This window comes from Heteronotia binoei, chromosome 3 (assembly GCF_032191835.1).
Source record: "Heteronotia binoei isolate CCM8104 ecotype False Entrance Well chromosome 3, APGP_CSIRO_Hbin_v1, whole genome shotgun sequence".
Taxonomy (NCBI): domain Eukaryota; kingdom Metazoa; phylum Chordata; class Lepidosauria; order Squamata; family Gekkonidae; genus Heteronotia; species Heteronotia binoei.
Window position 1 is genome coordinate 176,001,859 of NC_083225.1, and position 21,356 is coordinate 176,023,214.

The 21,356-nt window shown below is 43.3% G+C and overlaps 1 protein-coding gene across 1 annotated transcript; it reads right to left on the reverse strand.

Annotated features, from left to right (window-relative positions):
• Window positions 1–6: 6 nt before the first annotated feature.
• On the reverse strand, window positions 7–20,415 carry MED17 (mediator complex subunit 17). Its single transcript, XM_060234934.1, has 12 exons — window positions 20,138–20,415; window positions 17,467–17,633; window positions 14,671–14,890; window positions 13,462–13,598; window positions 13,300–13,384; window positions 12,524–12,676; window positions 11,600–11,730; window positions 10,316–10,500; window positions 8,987–9,124; window positions 4,872–4,989; window positions 3,078–3,237; window positions 7–1,846 (listed from the first exon to the last, which is right to left on the reverse strand). Exons 1-12 carry the CDS (start codon window positions 20,388–20,390, stop codon window positions 1,638–1,640), a joined length of 1,956 nt encoding a protein of 651 aa, XP_060090917.1. The 5' UTR covers window positions 20,391–20,415; the 3' UTR covers window positions 7–1,637.
• Between the last annotated feature and the right edge of the window lie 941 nt (window positions 20,416–21,356).

A 21,356-nucleotide genomic window follows, 5' to 3' on the forward strand; every position in this document is an offset into this window, starting at 1 on the left:
AAGACAAAAATGAACATCCTGTTTATTTCCCACAGGTGTAAAAAAGTGGGTACAAACTCAATACCCTTCATACAAAATGAGCATACCATTTTTTTACAGAGAAGCAGGAAAACACAGTACAGCAAAGGGTGATTCTTCAACATGTGTTTTGGAGGTACATTAAAAGTCTGCTTTGCCTAAGGCAACTGAAAAGGCCAAAATTACTCCAATTCCATGGATTTGGGCACCCAACTGTATCATGTCTTTTAAACAGGTAGAATCAGATGGAGAGAGGCCACTGAACAAAACTCTAGAGTCTGCCCTCTCAAAGATCGGGAAGTGAATACACCAGTTGAGCTGTGTATCTGACACGTGATAGAAACAGGAAGAAAACACCTAACCATGGAGATTTCTTGAGGCTGACTCAAGTTAATGCATAAATGAAGGCTGAATAAACCGACGGAGAGTAGAAATACTGCCCTAGCCCATTCAAAATTCTAAAAAAGCCACCTGTAAAGCAAAAGCAAGCATCGAGGACAACAGCTGTGTAATACACCATCCTATAAAAAGGAAAATATCCAAGTGAGCAGCCATGTTGGCCTGAAGCAATAGAACAAAGTAGGAGTCAAGCTGCACCTTTAAGACCAACCAAGCTTTATTCAGAATGCAAGCTTTCTGATTGTCTGATGAAGTGTGCTTCTAGCACACAATAAAACTCCGTTGGTTTTAAAGGTGCCATTTGACGCCTACTTTGTTCTACAAAAACGAAAGACAGGCTGTAGGAATGGAAGACAGTGAATGAGAAAAACAACCAGGTATTTATCTATTCTGACCTGTGGAAAGTCTGACTTCTTTAATGAGGTACTTAGGTATGCTCTCACTCACTCGGCCCCCATCCGCATCTGGATTATAGTGCTACATGGACATTACATGACAGTTTGCAAGATGTAATGTGTCACATGAATCTGAGCCCAGGGTGGTATTTTCCTGCAGCCAGTGGGCCAGCTCCTGCAGTCTATAAGCCATTAACCTGAGATGTGTCCCTCAAAGATGATTTTATCAGAAAGCAAATTTTACATAAATATGAATGCCTCTGAAGGCTGTGGAGACAGGAAATACTCAATGCAAAAAGGATCTTGAGTTAGGATCTGTTAATTAGCCATTATGCAATCTTCTGCTGGCCGTGAATGTTACGTACGCCATTCACTCACACTGGTAAAAGAAAAATCCGCCCCCCCCCCAAAAGTATCCAAAATAATAATCCAAAGCAATGTGCTAAATGTCACAAAAGGAAGATTCAGCTGCCAGTTCTGTGTGAAGATTCAGCTGCCGGTTCTGTTTAAGACTAGAAAACTGTACAATGTTTTTACAAGCCGCATTTGAAATTTCCGTCAAAATCTTGGATCCGTATGGTGTGACAGGTTATCGCAGGAACATCATTGTAACTGTCACTTGGCGGGAAAAAATCAAAACACACAAGCAAACTTTTGATACTGAAAGGGTCCTATATACATGGGGATTACTGCCTATTTAAAATCCACATAAGCAGGAAGAGCAAGTAAGAAAATGCAGAACTGCAACATCCCTGCTGCACCTCAATGGTTTCCTTTTGCTAATCTTGTCCCAAAACAAATGTCCTGCTTGGCATATCGTTCACCCTACGAGCAGGGCGTCATAGCGGCCATAAGGAGTTCCATTTTGCACACAAAGTTGCGCCCTTCCATTTTGTTCCACTGAACCTCTTTGAAGGGGCCCCGAAGGTAGTTCCATTTATTGTCCTGCAGCACGTCGCTCTTAGGGAGATCTTTGCATTGGCAGCGTGGAAACTGCACCATAATCTTGCTGCCGCTTTCTGGGCCATTGCGCACTAAGGGAAGCAAGCACACGCAAAATTAAACAGGAGTCCAGCTACACCTCAAAGACCAAATTCTAGCATAAGCCAGAGCTCGCTTCTTCATATACATGGAGAACCCATCCCAAGTAGCTAAACTGATACTCCAAGATGGCCCTGACATGGATAACCCGATCTTGTCAGTAGCTAAGCAGGGTTGACCCTGGACAATATTTGGAAGGGAGACTGCCAAGGAACAAGACGACGATGAAGATTGCAGTTTTATGGAGAAAGCAGAGAAATGGGATGGAGAAAGTAGAGAAAGAAGTACTTTTCTCCCTTTCTCACAATACAAGAACTCGTGGGCATTCGATGAAATTGCTGAGCAGACAGGTTAAAATGGATAAAAGGAAGTACTTCTTCACCCAAAGGGTGATTAACATGTGGAATTCACTGCCATAGGAGGTGGTGGCAGCCACAAGCATGGCCACCTTCAAGAGGGCTTTAGATAAAAATATGGAGCAGAGGTCCATCAGTGGCTATTAGCCACAAATGTGTATGTATGTGTGTGTGTGTGTGTGTGTGTGTGTATATATATATAATAATTATATATAATATAATTATATATATATAATATAATTTTTTTTGGCCACTCTGTGACACAGTATTGGACTGGATGGGCCATTGGCCTGATCCAACATGGCTTCTCTTATGTTCTTATACCCCGCCCTTCTCTCTGAATCAGAGAGGCTTACAATCTCCTATATCTTCTCCTCCCACAACAGGCACCCTATGAGGTAGGTGGGGCTGAGAGGACTCTCACAGCAGCTGCCCTTTCAAGGACATCTCCTGCGATAGCTATGGCTAACCCAAGGCCATTTCCACAGGTGCAAGTGGAGGAGTGCAGAATCAAACTCAGTTCTCCCAGATAAGAGTCCGCACGCTTAACCACTACACTGCACTACACAGGGTTGATATGTAGAAAGAGGAATTGCAAACTGCCTCTGAACATCTCTTGCCTTGAAAACCATGCAGGGTCATTATAAGTCAGCCGTGACTTGACAGCAAAAGGGGGAGGGGAGAAGGAAGACGAAGAAGTTACAAGAAGAGGCCAGTGTAAAACGTGAATCAATGAAAGAATAACTGACCCATGCAGAATGTGTGAGAACCGAGCTAGCTGTTGACTGACAGGAGAGGATTAGCAATCTAATCATGGAGTGAGGGAGTTGTTAAAACGGATTCAAGGCAATCTATTTCCACAACCAACCTGAAATAGCATAGTCTCCATTTGGCGATGCCACAGTGATGGCTGATGCATTCCCGATGCTCTCGACTGGGCCCAGACCCATGTGATTGCTGAAGCTGAGCATGTGCCACCCCATCACTTTGGCCAGTTGCTGAACTGCATGCACCTGATGCTGCGACATCTGCAAGTGTTCATTTTAAAGAGAGAGATTAGCATGCATGCTACGTGAATTTTTTGTCGCTTCCTCTAAATGCCAATATTTATTCTTGTCCTCCCACAAGAAAAGCTACTATTTTATTAAATACCGTTAACATATTGATGACTCTTTTCTAGCTCATGGATGTCTGGAGCAGTTACTGCTCTACTTGGGCTTCTAATTCGGCTTGCACTGAGCCTGGCCCACGTCCTCTATAGCCAGCATGGAGTAATATGCTTAGATTGCTGGACTAAGATCTGGGAGACCCGGATTCGAATCCCCACTCTGTCATGGAAGCTTGCTGGGTGGCCTTGGGCCAGTCACACACACTCAGCCTAATCTACCTCACGGGGTTGTTGTGAGGATAACATGGAAGAAAAGAGAATAACGTAAGCTGCTTTGAGTTTCCACTGCGGAAAAAGCTGAGGTATAAATGAAATAAACAAATACTCAGCAGAATAAGGTGGTAATCAGGGTTCCCTCTAAGCTGAGTTAGCGTGAGCTAGCTCACAGATTTTTGGCCTCCAGCTCACACATTTTTGTCTTAGCTCAGGAAAAATGGCCCCGGAGCACAATTTTATGTGGTAGCTCACAACTTTAATGCCAGTAGTTCACAAAGTAGAATTTTTGCTCACAAGACTCCATGTCTTAGAGGGAACATTGGTGGTAATATTTCTGGAAATTCTGAAGCCATGTGGAAAAAGAATTTCCAAGAAAAAAATCCCTCAAACATTCTGGGGGAAATTGAAATATATGCAACACCAACTTTCCTATCAAACCAAAATATATTTTACTGCTTTAACAACATAACATGCATTGTTTATAACTTAGTATAAAACATACTGCAAATGCAGTTGATTTCTACAAGCAAAAATGCAAACGTATCCAGTGCTTGAGAGAGGAATCAGCTGCTCCCTACACTGCCTTTGCACATGTATCTTAATATGCCAGGAAGGCGAAAACAGAAACTATGTTTGGCTATCAAGTTAAACTTCATAACACTGAAATCATGGAACTCTTTAAAATAATGCACTGTTATGCATGACATTATAGTATATTAACTGCCGTCAAAATTATTCACACCCAAACAAATGTATATTTGAAAATATGTTACATACATCTACAGTTCCAAGTGTTTTTTTTAAAGTGCTCCCCATCATTTCCTAATTTTTCTAGAGGAAAAGTTGGGGGGAAAATCTTTGGAAGAAATTGGAACCTCTCGCTGAAAGTTTCCCATTTTCCCTCATTTAATTGCCTTCATGTCTCTTAATAAGAACCGTCATTGTTTAATGTTGTACACATTTTCATATTATACATTACCAGTAAAACTTTGCCTTAAAAAAAAATTCCATTAATTCCACAGGTGAAAATATTCCATAGGACTCTCTCTGTTTCTAAATTCTCCCCCCCTTGTTTTTTCCCTATTTTTTTCTTCCTGGGCCTTCATACCTAAAACCACCTCAGGTTCAAAGTGGCAGATATTAGTTTTTAATGTTCCCCCAAATTAAAGCCCATCTGCAAACATAAAAAGCAAGGTGAAACGTCCTAGTCTAACCTTTTCCTTCCTATGCTCGTTTCTGGAAATATACCGCACATAAAGAAATCATCTCAGTTTTTACCTGAGACAGGAGGAAATCTTGCAGCTCTTGTTCTTGATGGGACAACGTAATAACTCGTCCATCTCTATGTACTACTCTGATCTGCTCTATGCCGATATTCAGTTGCAGCTGAATGGACCTTTGAAAAACGGTAAGATGGTATTAGCAATAGTGACATTTGAGCAGCAGACGAAGGTAGAGAAGAAATCATGAACGCTCTTGCTGGGCATGGCATGGTGGTGGAGAGTTCTGTCAACTCACAGCTGACTTATGGTGACCCTGTGGGGCTTTCAAGGCAAGAGACCTTCGGAGGTGGTTTGCCATCCTCTGCTTCCGCATCATGACCCTGGTATTCCTTGGTGGTCTCCTATCCAAATACAAGCCAGGGCTGACCTTGCTTCGCTTTTGAGATCTGACAAGTTTAGGCTAGCCTGGGTTATTCAGCTCAGGCCACCTGGAACAGCACAGGCAGTTAAAACACACGTCTTTGGATGCTTCTTTCACCAGGATGCTCCTCTACTCCATTCATAAGTTTGTATGTATTATTTCAAAAACTATGCCTCCAACATACACTGATTAAATCACAAAGGAAAAAAGGTCATTTCTAAGGAGAAGACAACTGCCGATTTATATCCCGCCCTTCTCTCTGAATCAGAGACTCAGAGTGGCTTACAATCTCCTATATCTTCTCCCCCCACAACAGACACCCTGTGAGGTGGGTGGGGCTGAGAGAGCACAGCAGCTGCCCTTTCAAGGACAACTCTTGCAAGAGCTATGGCTAACCCAAGGCTGTTCCAGCAGATGCAAGTGGAGCAGTGGGGAATCAAACCCGGTTCTCCCAGATAAGAGTCTGCGCACTTAACCACTATACCAAACTGACTCTTTGAGAGCACCTAAGACCTATGGTGAAAGTCTCTCACTAGCTTTATCATTCCAAATCATTATCACCATTGCCAATTGCTCCAAAAACTTTAGAGCCAATTTTTTTAAAATTCCTTTGCGATCTTGGATAGTATCTTAGTTTAGTCAAGAATACTATATTCCAGGCATGTCCAATTTCGAACAGTTCGTGATCTATTTTTTCCGGAAGAAATTGCTGGTGATCTACCACCATGAAAATTAAGTTTCAAATTAGATTTTAGCTCACCAAAGTTGGGTTCTACCCCCCCCCCCCCCCCATTTACAATGCACCTTCTGTCATTTACTGGTAAGCAAAATAAGCAAAAACAAAACAGAGAGATGAAGATCCAGAAAGAACTGCAAACAGTTTTTCTTAAATTTTTATTGTTATAACTTTAACTGTCTTAATAACTTTCTTTAACTTTTATTGCGTAATTTGTGTTAAATGCAGGTCAAGTATTGATCCAGGCTGATCTTGCGCAATCTTTAAAATTTCGCTCTTGCTAATTAGTGAGACGTCTGAGCCTGCATTTCATCCACCAGCTTTTTGAAGTTGGGTGAATATTGTGTGAGGGCCAGTCTCAGGGAATCCTGGAGATGTTCATCTGTCATGTTGGAACGCTGTGTACTCTTTGTCATTTTCAGATGGGAAAATGCAGATTAACACAAATAAGTTGAACCGAAATAGGAGTGTATAGCTTCACTGCACCTTCTCAAGTTGGGAAATTTGTCTCTAGGCACTAGCTTCCAAAACAATTCTTGCTCAGCACGGGTCTTGAGAAAAATATCATCTTTTAGGGTTACTATTTCGTTTTCAAGAGATGCCTTGTTCAATGAGTAATTTTTACTGATAGCAGCTGCAGTTTCCTTAATGTCCATATCTGCTTTGAATGGGTATTGACAAGTACTCCACAACTTTTTCAATTCTTTGGAAGTCACAGAATCTTTTTTCGAATTCCTGGATAACAGAGCAGATTTCTGTCACATACTTCTCATTCTGAAAAACAAAATTTGGATATTGTCCCAGATGGTCCTGCATATTAGGAAAATAATCAAAAGTGTTGTTTGCAAGGTCAGTCATCATTAGCTCAAATTTGCTCTTGAAGGATTAAATTTGCTCTTGAAGGATTAAACTGTACTCATAATCTCGCCAATGCATTTGTAGTTCAATGTTCATACCACTTAGTTCACCTGTAAAGTCAGCGAGAAATGCCAGATCACATAACCACTCGTCTTCCAACTCTGCTTTGTCTTCTCCCCTCTCCTTCAAAAACCTTCTTATTTCATTCAGCAAATCACAAAATCTTTGCAGAAATTTGTGCCTACTTAGTCATCTTACATCTGTGTGCAAAATGATTTCCACTACCCCTTCATCAAGAGTAAGATTGAAAAGCCGTCTTTGAAGTGATCTTCCACAAACTGAATTTACAATTTTGAAAGTGATGTCCTTGACAGTCTTTGTATTGAGTCTCTTGCTTGCCAAAACCTGCTGGTGAATGATGTAGTGGTAAGAAAGGAAATCTGGAAAGTCGTCATGCTGTCTATAGAGGCCTATGAAACCGTTAACCTCACCTGTCATTGCTCTTGCTCCATCAGTAGTGATGGAAACAAGTTTATGCAATGGAAGATTACACTTTGTCACAAAAGAATGGAAAGAGCTGAATATTTCCTGACTGGTAGTTCTCCCTTTTAAAGAAATCATTCCAAGTAGTTCTTCTTTAACACTGAAGTCTTCAAAAACCATCTGGATAAAGACTAGTAACTGGGCTATGTCTCTTATGTCTGTAGATTCATCCAGTTGGAGTGAGAAAGCAACACAAACTGAAACATCCTCCAACAATTGTTCAGTTGTGTCTCCACACATCTTTTCTATTCGCCACACAACGGTGTTTCTTGACAATTGTACATCTTGAACAGCAGCTATGATCTCTTTCTTATTCTTAAATCCTTCAAAAAGATTGTCTGCTGCTTCAAGAAAACAATCTTTTACAAATTCTCCTTCATTGAAAGGTTTGCATTTCTTTGCAATCAGGTTGCTGACCTTGAAGGATGCCATGGTTTTGCTCTTCTTTGGAACACTCATCTTCATTATACTGGGGTGGCTGGGGTGTTAAGTTAACACTGGCTGAATCTGGTCTAAAACTGTCACTGTCCCAAAGTATTAAAGATCAACAGGAACTGAAGACCTCTGGATGATGCCAAAACCACACATGCAGTTCTAAAAGTAAAAATAAGAATTCATCATACTGGCACCAATAATCAAATAAACCACACCAAACAATCATCAAAAAAACCCAAACACCTGTCCAGCAAACCATGAGACCAAGTGGGGCTGGTGATCTACCTCTGACCCCTCCGCGATCTACTGGTAGATCACGATCTACTTGTTGGACATACCTGCTATATTCCCTACACAGTGAAGCCATTAATTTACTGATGAAGGCCCTACCTTTTTCCAACTGACTGTTTTTAAAAGGCTAAAAACAAACCACATATTCTTTTATGCAGCCCGGCACAACAAGCTTCGGCTCAAATGGTATATTGATGGTTCAACATCACCTTTATGAACAATTGATTGCCAAAAATCATGTCAATTTTTCCCCCCTAGGATATGCACATCTCCAGCGCCTAACTAGTACATTCCCAACATGATTGCTAATTTACATGGGGTGAAATATTTCAGCACAGTGATCCTTAAAGCAGAGAAAAGGTAAAGCATGACTTAAAATTCCTGATCAGGAAACAAATATCGCAATGGATATGATTTAGCACAGGATGGCCAAACTTGCTTAAAGACCCACATAGAATAAACATCAGATACAGGAGGGAGGGAAGGAAGGAAGGAAAATACATGAGGGAGGAGAGGTGAAAAGGAAGCAACTTTTAACTTTAAATGTGTTCCCCAAGCTGCTGGCTTGACTTGGTGATGTGATTAAAGAAAGAAATGCCTTCTCCAAGCTAGCTGACAGGGTGCTGGGAATTTCAAGAGCCACAGTATGTGCAAAAGAGCCACGTTCTCCCAAGCTGCAGTTTAGCAAATGAGCACACTAACCATTACTGGAAGAGCCTGTGCCCTTTCTCTGCATTCTTATTTTCATAAAGGCATCTGGACTTTCTATATTCCCGGGAAGTGCTATAGCAGGGAAACATCAACTAGCTAACCCAGAAACGCACACAGTCTTTACTCTGCAGAAGGGACATGGCAAGCAAACGGATTTTCCCTTCTCCACACTCACTTGCATATCTGCTCATAACCCTGGGAGGTGATCAGGACTTTGACGCTTGATTCATAGACGTCATTGATGTTGGACCAGTGGGCCTGGATCTGAGGATCCTCAATACGACTGGCGAGACTGTCAATGGTCCGGGCAGTTCTGAAACGAAGGAATCCCCAAACCTCACGATCAGTTCCCCACATCCCCAGCAACACAGAAATTAATAGGCTATGCCTGATATGATTATTGACATCCAATACAAATGCCTGCGATGCAAGCAGCTATTGATACCATTTAAGACAAACGGGTATCGAAGCAGATGACCTATGGGTAATTGCACATGAAGGTTATACTGGAAACTGATACTCTGATATGCATTCCCAAGGAGAGCATTAAGCATCTATTATTCACCATATCGATTAGCCGCTTCTGCGCAGCACATGACAAAACAAGAAACGCAGGAAAGATTTATGAAGCATCTCCAGCGGATAAGGGCAGCCATTAGTAACCACACAACAAAGTGGAAATTTCAGTTTCAAAGAAACAGCATCCAAGCTTCTCTCACTGTGACCAGCATGCCACAAATGTTTGTGCCAGACAAATATATGTTTAATTGTTTTATGATTCTGGATTTTTCTCTACGAATTTCAGGACTCCCAATGTATTTAAAATGGCCCATCAGACACATTCTGTCCTTCACTGTGATCCATTTCCAAAGTTTTAAACCAGATACTTCCTTTCAGTTCCTGATGCAGTGTCCCCCAGTACTCAAAGCCATCAGTGGTATCACCCACCAACAAGGCTCTCCAAATGCAAAAGCCGCCCTGAGCCACTTGTGGGAAGGGCGGGATACAAATCATAAATAAATAAAAATAAATAAAATAAATAAATAAAAGCTGGTCGCAATCCACCATTTGAGAATAGCTGTGTTTTGCATAAGGAACCTCAGTTCATATGATCATATGAAGCTGCCTTCTACTGAATCAGACCCTCGGTCCATCAAAGTCAGTGTTGTCTACTCAGACTGGCAAGTGGCTCTCCAGGGTTACAAGCTGAGGTGTTTCACACCTATTTGCCTGGACCCTTTTTAGTCGGAGACGCTGGGGATTGAACCTGGACCCTTAGATGCTCTACCACTGAGCCACCATCCCTCCCAAAAAATTCAGCATTCCTTATAACAAACACACTGGCAGAAACCAATGTTGTCTAGTTTAAGAGGAAGGCAATGCATAGGTCACCATTATGGCTCCTGTTTTGATAGCAATGAGCAGCTTTCTACACTACTAGAACGCTGAAGAAGTGAAGCATCCCCTATGTTTATTTTACACAGCAGAAATGTCCCTAAGGTACCTGCGTCTCAGAAATATGTGCTTCGCCTGTTTTATAATCTTCTCCAGTAGCCCTTCGCTGGGTTGCAAGGAGCTGATTTCATTTTTGTCAAAGGCCTGAGGCCCTGCCAGTCTCATCCTCTTAAGGCCAAAGGGGGCACTGGCTGGGTGAGGCATCATGTTGGAGCTCAAGGTCTGCTTGTGAAACTGCAAGAGAAGGCAGAGGTTTCTGAGCAACCCACCGCAGGTTAGCAGGGTGGGGGTGGTCAGACGGGCTAACATTTGATGGCGCAAACATTTCTGCTGGCATAGAATAGGTACAATCAGGGCAAATACCCCAAAGTAATCACTACAATAAAAACACTCTCCGTTTCACAGTTTTTCAGGAAGGTCTAATGGAAACCTCACTGAAAAGAACCAAGGCTGAGTAGCTTTTGACAGAGTGCACCTATTAACTTTTTGTCTAGTGGGTCGGTATTGTCCCAGTAAACCATACAGTCTTAACTTTAAAAGATCTGTCTATATAAATCATAAATTCTGGGGTCAGACGCTAAGTTAAATACAGCCTGATTACAAGCACCCTTCAAAAGTCATGAGAGAAAACATCTATGGAAAAATGTAAGGTTTTCCTCACCCTGCCTTTGGTCAGGTGTCCTTGCTGCCCATTGGCTCCGAACACCCCCTAGGTGAATCCAAGTGAGATGGATGCATTTTAAAGGTGCCTGAAGTGCCTCCCCCCCTCCAACTCCTGCCGAGCAATTTCAGTTGCCCTCAATACAGCTTCTGGAAAACGTACTGATCAGTAACTCCCACAATGATCAAGTCCTCTCTTTTGCACCTCCCTGCAATGTTTCAGGAGGACTGTTGATGCTTTTAGAGCCTCGCTTCCAAAAACATTTAGTGGATAATTTCCTTTTACACCCTTGTTATTACTATTAGGCAAAACCACATTCATTCTTAAAGAACTGCTAATGTGCCTCCAGGAATGTGGGACATCACACCCCCTCCCCCAATGTTCCCTCTAAGCTCAGTTAGTGTGAGGCAGCTCACAGTTTTTTAGCCTCCAGCTCACACATTTTTGCCTTAGCTCAAGAAGGATGGCCCCAGAGCAAACTAATTTATGCAATGGCCAAATGACTTGCTCACAACTTGAATGCCAGTAGCTCAACGAGGTAGAATTTTTGCTCACAAGACTCCATAGCTTAGAGGGAGTATTACACAGATGAGTTTTTCTCCAGATTTGTAACTTTCTCAGAAAACAGAAGGTTCTGAAGGGCAAGCATTCAACTAGGAGAAAGTGCATTACCTCCCTGATCAGCTGGTGCAAATTATGTTCAAGGACATAGAGGTGATCCTCTGGACTTTGCTTCTCAGAAGCAGATTTTTGGGATTTCTTGTCATTTGAAGAGTGACACAAGGAAATAGACAGCTGTAAGCCTACACAAAGAAATGGGAAATGAAATCAACATTGCTTAGGTTTATTTATTTATCTATTTCATATCCTGCTCCCTCTCTCCCATTAAAAACAATACAAAAGAAACAATAAATAAACTTTACAATATAAAACAATCAAAAATCTATCCACTATCAAGCAGGGTAGGATGTGTGCATGATGAAGACACAGCTGAAGCATACTAGCTCTCTAGTGGATAACAAACGCTCAAAGGTAGCCCTGCAGGTCCTGTGGAACTTAAGGAGATCCTGCAAGGCACACACGTCTTTGGGCAGCTGGTTCCACAGGGTGGGGGCCACTACTGAGAAGGCCCTTGCCCTTGTTGACACAAGAAGAAGATTGCAGATTTATACCCCGCCCTTCTCCTGGATCAGAGACTCAGAGCAGCTTACAATCTCCCATATCTTCTCCCCCCACAACAGACACCCTGTGAGGTGGGTGGGGTTGAGAGGGCTCCTACAGCAGCTGCCCTTTCAAGGACAACTCCTGCGATAGCTATGCCTCACCCAAGGCCATTCCAGCAGCTGTAAGTGGAGCAGTGGGGATACAAAGCTTAGTTTGTGGACCAGGGAACACGCCGGCGTTGTTGACAATGCAGTAAGCATAAATTTATTTTATTATTTTGCTCTGTGTATCCTACATGCATCTACTGAATTCTTTGGGGGAAAAAAGAACATTTGTCCCCCCAAAACATGCAATGACCAGCAGCTTGGTTTCCGCCTGTCAAAGCAAATGGCTTGCCAGATCCTTTGTTTTAAATCTCCTTCGAATTCTTACCTGGGAATGGTTGGGAAATGATCTGGTTCTTCACTACAATGTGCGGAATTTGAGATTTAATCTGCACAGCTTCTCGAGAGAGCTGGGCAAAGATTTCTTTACATAACAGGACATTCTGTGCAGTTTCAAGTTTGGTTTGCCAATGAGGAGCTCCTGAAGGGGGAAAAAATGTATTAGAAGTGGAAACTGGGAAGTAACTGCTGCTGTCAAGAATTCATAGAACATCCACGGCCACATAACCAGGGCTAATTATGGGCAAGAAATAAAGGTGCCCAAATCAGGGAAGCTTCAATGTCAGCATCGTATGTGAGGGAACTTGCAAGTCCATGGATAAACCAGGCTTGTTTACAGCCTGAAGAAGCCAGAATTTGTTCATGAAGCCTGAATACCACCCACTTGGCTGAGACGAAATGTGAAAGTCATCTGTAATAAACTATTCCATAGAATTTCCATTAAATAAGGGCTGCTTAAAATTGTCAACAGGGAAAATCAGAGCAGTTCTGCTCTTACAACATTAACGTGCCAAAACTGCTGGAGCCCTTCTGTCTCACAAATATATACAGGGTAACGTATTGTATTTGGAAAACATCACAGATTGCCTTGGGTTTTAATATTGTGGTTTTTTATTGCAAGCTGCCTCAAGCAGGTCTCTGAAGAAGTGGTGTATAAATACTCTAAATAAATGATTATTAGAACTAGGACTGAAATATCTTCTTTTGTTCTCTTTCATAAAGAAGTATCCAGTTCTCACATTTATAGACAAAACGTAACTGTACCTGGCTTTGACTTTGGAAGATGTCTTTTAAACAAGTTTACTGTTCCAAGATCCCCTATATCTGGAGCTTGTTTTTGAATAGACACCTGTATTGAAAGAAAGAACTTTGAATTACTGTGTACTCAATGAAAACAATAATGAAAAGCGCATAACGTGTACAAACCTTGATGTAGGCTGATCCTTCTAAATCACTGGGGATCTGGACATCCAAAGGACAGTAGTCATCAGGGATCTTTTTATCCAGATCAATGTCTGTGTTTTTAATTACTTCAAATGTGCCATGATGTGGAAAGAGAGACCCTAATGGAAAAGGTTGCAGCAGACAAGTTCTTGAAGTCATACAAACTACATCCATGTGAAAGATTAAAGCATTTTTTAATATTTGAAGAAGAAAATACTTTTAAAAATATTTGCGATGGTTTATTTCAAAAAGCCAAACTAGGACCAAATGTAATACAGTAAACCTTAATTTCTAGCTAAATGGTTTTACATAAAACTGTAATATGTGCAATAGATTTAGCTTTTATGTCTGCAAAAATTTCTGTATTTTACACATTAGTATTTTCACTGAAGGAGTAGCTTGAATAACTACAGAAGTACGATGTATAGCACTCTTTTTACAATATGGTTCAGTAATAAGAACCAGGGGTGAAATTCTAGCAGGAGCTCCTTTGCCTATTAGGCCACATACTCCTGATGTAGCCAGTCCTCCAAGAGCTTACAAGGCTCTTTTTTGTAAGGTCTTGGAGGATTGGCTACATCAGGGGTGTGTGGCCAAATATGCAAAGGAGTTCCTGCTAGAATTCCACCCCTGCTTAGAACTCACACGGTGCTTGAATGTTCTAAGTGTACACTGTTGATATAGTATACAACCACTCAGTAAAGCAGATCAGTATTATTATCTGCAGATTGCAAATTAGAAGCTGACAAACTGTGGTGGTGATATGAACCGAGGATTTCTTGTCTTCACATCACTGCCTCCTAGCTAGTAAATTAAACGTAAAATTTCCGCTAGGAGTGGACTGTGTCAATGGCAGGGCGGCAACTGGTGCCTGCTACCTAGGCAGGGCCATAGCCAGCAGCGCAACACTGGGGGTGGTTCCCCCTATAGAATCCACAGTACCTGCACTCAATCTTCCCTTTCAGTGAAGGAGAAGATTGGGTGGGGGTACTGCAGATTCTATCGGGGGAACCATCCCAGTGCCCCTTGCTGGCTACGGCCGTGTACCTAGGCTGTCACTGCCAGCATCCTCTTTTCTCTTCCCTCTGTGTATTTTTGAACAACCGAAAAGCAGGAGACACAAAGAGCTAAGCTTGCCTGGACAGGAGGTGGGGGATGGGTGTCAGTTCAAATGCAGACCAAGTTTCATACCTGCACTTTTGTAGCTCAAGTCTCCAAGGATTTTATCTCCCACCTTCCTCAACTTCCAATGCTGTCTCAGCCTTAGCAATTCAGAGTTGAAGTCTCTCTGCCGCTTATTTTCCTGGTTCTCTGCGACTGACTTAGACAGCCTCTCAGCACCTTTCAGAAGGATTTGGGCTGCTCCAGCTAATGATTTCTTCTTGGAAATCAACTGCAGAACTTGAGGATTCTACAAATCAAGAGACAACTCAGAAATGAAATATGTTTAAAATGCAATTTTGCTTTTGTTACACCATACTGAGCGCTCAAGTATTACAGAAAGGTGATTTGTGTCTGAGTAAGTTATCGCTGGAATCCATTCCCAAATTGTAAGGGGTCAGTAATTTGTGGCTCCTTGTGTCAGAGCAGGCATAACCAAGTTCTCAGGGCCATGAATCTGAACTAATTCAGAGATTATCCAATTGTCTTCTCAACAAGAAGAGTGAACAAAGTTCGAGTCCAGTGGCTTATGCCCAGAATTAAACTGTGTTGGTCTTAAAGGTGCCACTGGATTCAAACTTTGCTCTGTTGCTCCAGACCAACATGACTACCCACCTGAATCTGTCTTATTGATAGAGATACTCTCTCTCTAGAATCTAGAACTAAGATGCAGTTTCCACAAGAGTATAATACTAATTGGATGAACAGGATCATGGCAGAAAGTTTAAAAGGCTGCAGTGTCACATTCACAGTTTTCAGAAGCATTAACACAGCATGGCCACAGCCTGTCCTCAAAATCAGGCTGCATTACAAGACATGTGGTTAGACAGAGCGACAAGCTACATGCTGCTTTGCCAGAAGAAACCAATGCACGCCTTTCTCAGCAGGGTAACCCCGCTGATACCAAAAAGACTAGCCTATCGTAAAGGAGCAAAGGATTGTGGCCCACACCCCTGATGTGTGCAAGTGCTGAACTGCTTTAGGTAATCAATTGACAATTGAATTTTAACAATCTGTTGCTCCTTAATTTCTGTGCGGTCGTATAAACTTACTATGCACCAATGACAGCAACAGTAACTATACTAGATTGGAGACTATCCAGGAGGTTGGATCCTACCAGCTTTGTTGCCAGGATAAGCATACTTGACTGTATTCTTAATCAGTTTCTTGGGGAGGGGGAAGGACTTTAAATATTCTATTTGTCTTGGTTGCAAAGTCCGCTTTCATAATTATGAGCGTAAAAAGTTTTTTTTTAAAAAAAACCCCAACTGTCACATTTGCTGCAAATGAAAAAATACCAGATAAAGCTTAAGAACATAAGAACATAAGAGAAGCCATGTTGGATCAGGCCAACAGCCCATCAAGTCCAACACTCTGTGTCACACAGTGGCAAAAAAATTTATATACACACATACACTGTGGCTAATAGCCACCGATGGACCTGTGCTCCATATTTCTATCTAAACCCCTCTTGAAGGTGGCCATATTTGTGGCCGCCACCACCTCCTGTGGCAGTGAATTCCACATGTTAATCACCCTTTGGGTGAAGAAGTACTTCCTTTTATCCGTTTTAACCTGTCTGCTCAGCAATTTCATCGAATGCCCACGAGTTCTTGTATTGTGAGAAAGGGAGAAAAGTACTTCTTTCTCTACTTTCTCCATCCCATGCATTATCTTGTAAACCTCTATCATGTCACCCCGCAGTTGACGTTTCTCCAAGCTAAAGAGTCCCAAGCGTTTCAACCTTTCTTCATAGGGAAAGTGCTCCAGCCCTTTAATCATTCTAGTTGCCCTTCTCTGGACTTTCTCCAATGCTATAATATCCTTTTTGAGGTGCGGCGACCAGAACTGCACACAGTACTCCAAATGAGACCGCACCATCAATTTATACAGGGGCATTATGATACTGGCTGATTTGTTTTCAATTCCCTTCCTAATAATTCCCAGCATGGCGTTGGCCTTTTTTATTGCAAACGCACACTGTCTTGACATTTTCAGTGAGTTATCTACCATGACCCCAAGATCTCTCTCTTGGTCAGTCTCTGCCAGTTCACACCCCATCAACTTGTATTTGTAGCTGGGATTCTTGGCCCCAATGTGCATTACTTTGCACTTGGCCACATTGAACCGCATCTGCCACGTTGACGCCCACTCACCCAGCCTCAACAGATCCCTTTGGAGTTCCTCACAATCTTCTCTGGTTCTCACCACCCTGAACAATTTAGTGTCATCCGCAAACTTGGCCACTTCACTGCTCACTCCCAACTCTAAATCATTTAGGAACAAGTTAAAGAGCATGGGACCCAGTACCGAGCCCTGCGGCACCCCACTGCTTACCGTCCTCCACTGCGAAGACTGCCCATTTATACTCACTCTCTGCTTCCTATTACTCAGCCAGGTTTTGATCCACAAGAGGACCTGTCCTTTTCCTCCTTTCCTTGGTAAAGGATTTACTGCTGGGGCACTCCTTGCAAAAAGGAAGTAATTAACAGACTCTAAGCAGCAAAAAGTGTCTGGGAAGTTATGTTTTAAGGGGAGAAGCAGGAATTAGCTGACCTGGGCCAATTCCAATAAACATATGAACAGAATCTTGTTGTTTGGGGTAAACATTTCCAGACATTTAAAGGTAAGTCTAGTGCTGTGTTAAGTGCTGCATGGACCCGTTGTTTCAATTCCATTTGTTGGGTCATCAACAGTTCAGAAAGGTCATTGTATGGAACCTACATAAATCACTTCCTACTTGAAATAAGAAGGACAGAACAGTCTGGTGGTTTCATTATTTCCAACAGTTATTTGAAGAGAGGAAGCCAAGAGAGGGCACTGTACCTGCTTCTGAGGTACTGACTCTTGCACAACTGGATCCAGAGTCATAAACTTTTTATCTTTGACGATGCTGAGGACATCATAGAGCACGCACATCTCAGTCAAGGCACTTCTCAAGTTATTCCTCACTGAATCCCAAGGCCAGAGAGATGGCTGAAACTTTACCAAACCTAAGGAACGCAAAAAAAAAACAGAGAGAAAGAAATACAGTGAAGACTGCACAGATCACATTATTGGAGCAGAATTCTCCTTTTCCACCAAGTACAAAAGAAGGAATGTTGGATGATGTGACATTTCACTCCTTGCTCCATTTGCTTTAGTGTGACTTTAGTAGATGGGGAATCTACTCCTTGAACACCATTACCTGAATGTGTGTGTCACATTACATAAGTCCATACATGCTACAGTGAATATGTATCCCCCTCATGTATGCATGATTTTTCTTATGTGTGCTGTTACATTTAACTCACATGATTTAAACCCCCAAGTTAGGTACTAGATCCTGATTTTATTTTTAAAGTGAATCTTTTTGGTTGGCTCTTATAATTCAGTGTACCATAGCTAACTTGAGCATTTTACCTGGTACTTTTGCCTCCAACTTGGTACCAGGTATTTTGCTTTGAATCATGTTGGGAAAGTAGGAAAATCCCACACAACTGAACATATACACAAAGCTACCATATATATGGGTCACAGCACTGGTCCTTTGTCACTATTGTCTTCTCTGACTGGCAGCAGCTCTTCAAGATGTTAGGCAGAGGTGTTTCTACTAACCTTTTTTTACTGGGGATGCCGGGTTTGCTGGGACCTTTTGCATTCCAAGCAGATAGTGTTCCAGAGAGCCAAAGCCCTTTCCTTAGACGATGAACATGTGAAACTGCCTTCCCTCAGACTATTTTTTATTTTATTATTAACAACAACAACAATTTCATTTCTACACCATCCATAACCCAAGCTCTCTGGGCAGTTTACAACAAATATAAGATAATAAAATACAACAGATAAAAACAGTAAACATTACAAAAATAAAGAACAGACTAGACCAAAGTGAAAGTATTTTATCTTATTAGCTTTGTTTTGATACTGTTTTATTATTTTTATTATTGTTAGTTTTAATTGTTATTTATTTATGTCTGTAAATCTACCCTGAGCCCTTTCATGGGAAAGGGTAGAATATAAATCTACTAAACAAATCAATAAATAAAAAACACCTGGCTAAACGTATTGGACCCCTGAATAACCAGGGAGGTCTTTAAAGGCCGCTGCAAAGAAAACTGTCTTAACCTGGCACTGAAAAGATGGCAAATTGGCACCAGGCTGGCTGCGGCAGGGAGGCTGTTCCAAAGATGGGGGGGGGGGGCCACCACCAAAAAAGCCCTTCTTCAAGTTGCCACCCCTATGAACATATGAAGCTGCCTTATACTGAATCAGACCCTCGGTCCATCAAAGTCAGTATTGTCTACTCAGACTGGCAGCGGCTCTCCTGGGTCTCAAGCTAAGGTTTTTCACACCTATTTGCCTGGACCCTTTTAGTTGGAGATGCCGGGGATTGAACCTGGGACCTTCTGCTTACCAAGTAGATGCTCTACCCCTGAGCCTCTTGAGGAGTTGGCACCCAGATGAAGGCCCCAGAGGCTGAGTGTAGTCTCCAGGCACTTTGAATCCAGTGACACCTTTAAAATACACAAAGTTTTACTCCTGATATAAGCTTTTGTGAGCATGCACACTTCTTCTTCTGCATATGAAAGCTTATACCAGGAACAGAACTTTGTGGATCAGAAAGGTGCCCCTGGACTCAAACTTTGTTCTGCTGCTTCAGACCAACACTGCTTCCCACCTGAGACTATGGCCAATTCTGCACAAGACATTTAATCCTGGTTCAGTCCTGTCCCCAGACTGACATTCTACACTTGAATCATGAAATCATAGAAACCAATGCTATGAGTTTATGACTCCAGTGTAGAAAATCAGTTTGGGGACAGAATTGAACCTGGTTTAAAGGTCTAGTGCGGAATTGCTCTGTCTCTTCCAGGACCAGCATTGCCTGCTCTGACTGGCAGCAGCTCCCCAGGTTCTCTCAGGAGGAGGTAGGGTTGCCAATCCCCAGGTGCGAGCAGGGGATCTCCCGGTTTGGAGGCCCTCCCCCCACCAGGGTCATCAGAAAGCGGGGAGGGAAGGAAATGGCTGCTTGGCACTTCATTATTCCCTATGGAGACCGATTCCCATAGGGAATAATGGAGATTTGATTTGTAGGTATCTGGGGCTCTGGAGGAGCTGTTTTTTGAGGTAGAGGCACCAAATTTTCAGCATAGCATCATGCCCCCCCCCCCCCAAAAAAAATCCCTCAGGGTTCAAAAAGCCTGTTGTTAGGTAGAGATGTTTCCAGGGAGTCCAATTTTACGAGCCCCAAAACAAGGTGCCCCTATCCTTACTTCCTATGGAAGGAAGGCATTTAAAAGGTGTGCAGTAACTTTAAATGTGATGACCAGAGCTCCCTTTAGAGTTCAATTATGCTTGTCACAACATGCATGCTCCTGGCCCCGCCCCATGTCTCCTGGCCCCGCCCCCAAAGTCTCCTGGCTCCGCCCCAAAGTCTCCTGGCTCCGCCCCCAAAATCCCCAGATATTTCTGGAATTGGACGTCCACCACTGAGCCTCCCACCCGCTGCCCTCACCTTCCTCCTCGTCGTCATTCTCGGCGGCGGCCCCAGGCCACTCTCGCCCCCCGCCGCCACCGCCGGGGCTGGGCTCGTCCTCTTCGGAGCCGGAGCTGCCCTGGCTGAAGTCGATGCGCTGCGCCAGGCGGGCCAGGTTCTGCGACATGGAGAGCGGCTGCAGGTAGGTCTCGCTCCCGTCCAGCCCCACCTCCTGCACATGCTTCTCGCACGCCGACTCGATGCTGATCCGCACCGACGGAACCCCCGACATGGTCGTCGCCGCCTCAGGGAGTCGCGCTCCCTCAACGAAACGGTGAGGAAAAACTGGCAGGCCTTCACTGAGCATGCGCGCGGGGACTACGGCGTCCCCAAAGGGAGACGCGCATCCTCCGCCTCTCAGGGCGGTGCGTGCTCGGGTCTTTCCGGAGAAGTTCCGGACGCAGGGCTCGGCGAGCTAGAGCGGCACGAGGGAAGCCTGGGAAGAGCGTCCCCTGGTGGCAGCCGAGAATACGACATTAGTGTTCGGGTCTTTTCGGAAGAGCTCGGGATACAAAAGGGGGCGGGGATAGAACTGCAAAGGGGAACTCCCCCCCCTCCAGGCAAATTGCAAGTGACGTAACGTGCTCGTGCACGTGAAAGCTTTTATTCAGAGTTAAGGTTTGCTGATCTCAAAGGTACCCCGATACTCGGACTTTGTTTTAAAGCAGAGCTGCAGGGTTTTCAAGGCAAGAGACGACCAAGTTTGCCTTTGTCTGCCTCTGCCTAGCAACCCTGGAATTCCTTGGTGGCCTCCCATCCAAATATTGAGCAGGACCAACGCTGCTTAACTTACGAGATTTTGTGCTTTCCAGGCCTGGGCAGGAAACCCCTAGAATAAAAAAGTAAAGGTAGTCAGTCCCCTGTGCAAACAGCAGTCGTTTTCGACTCTGGGGTGACGTGCATCACGACATTTTCACTGCAGACTTTTTTACGGGGTCGTTTGCCATTGCCTTCCCCAGTCCTCTACACTCCCCCCCCCCCCCGCCGCAAGCTGAGTACTCATTTGACCAAGTTCATAAGGATGGAAGGCTGAGTCAACCATGAGCCCACTACCTGAACCCAGCTTCCACCAGGATTGAACTCAGGTCGTGAGCAGACAGCTTGGACTGCAGTACTGCGGTTTTACCACTCTGCACCACGGGGCTGTAACCCCTAGAATAGGGGTGGCCAAACTTGTTTAACATAAGAACCACACAGA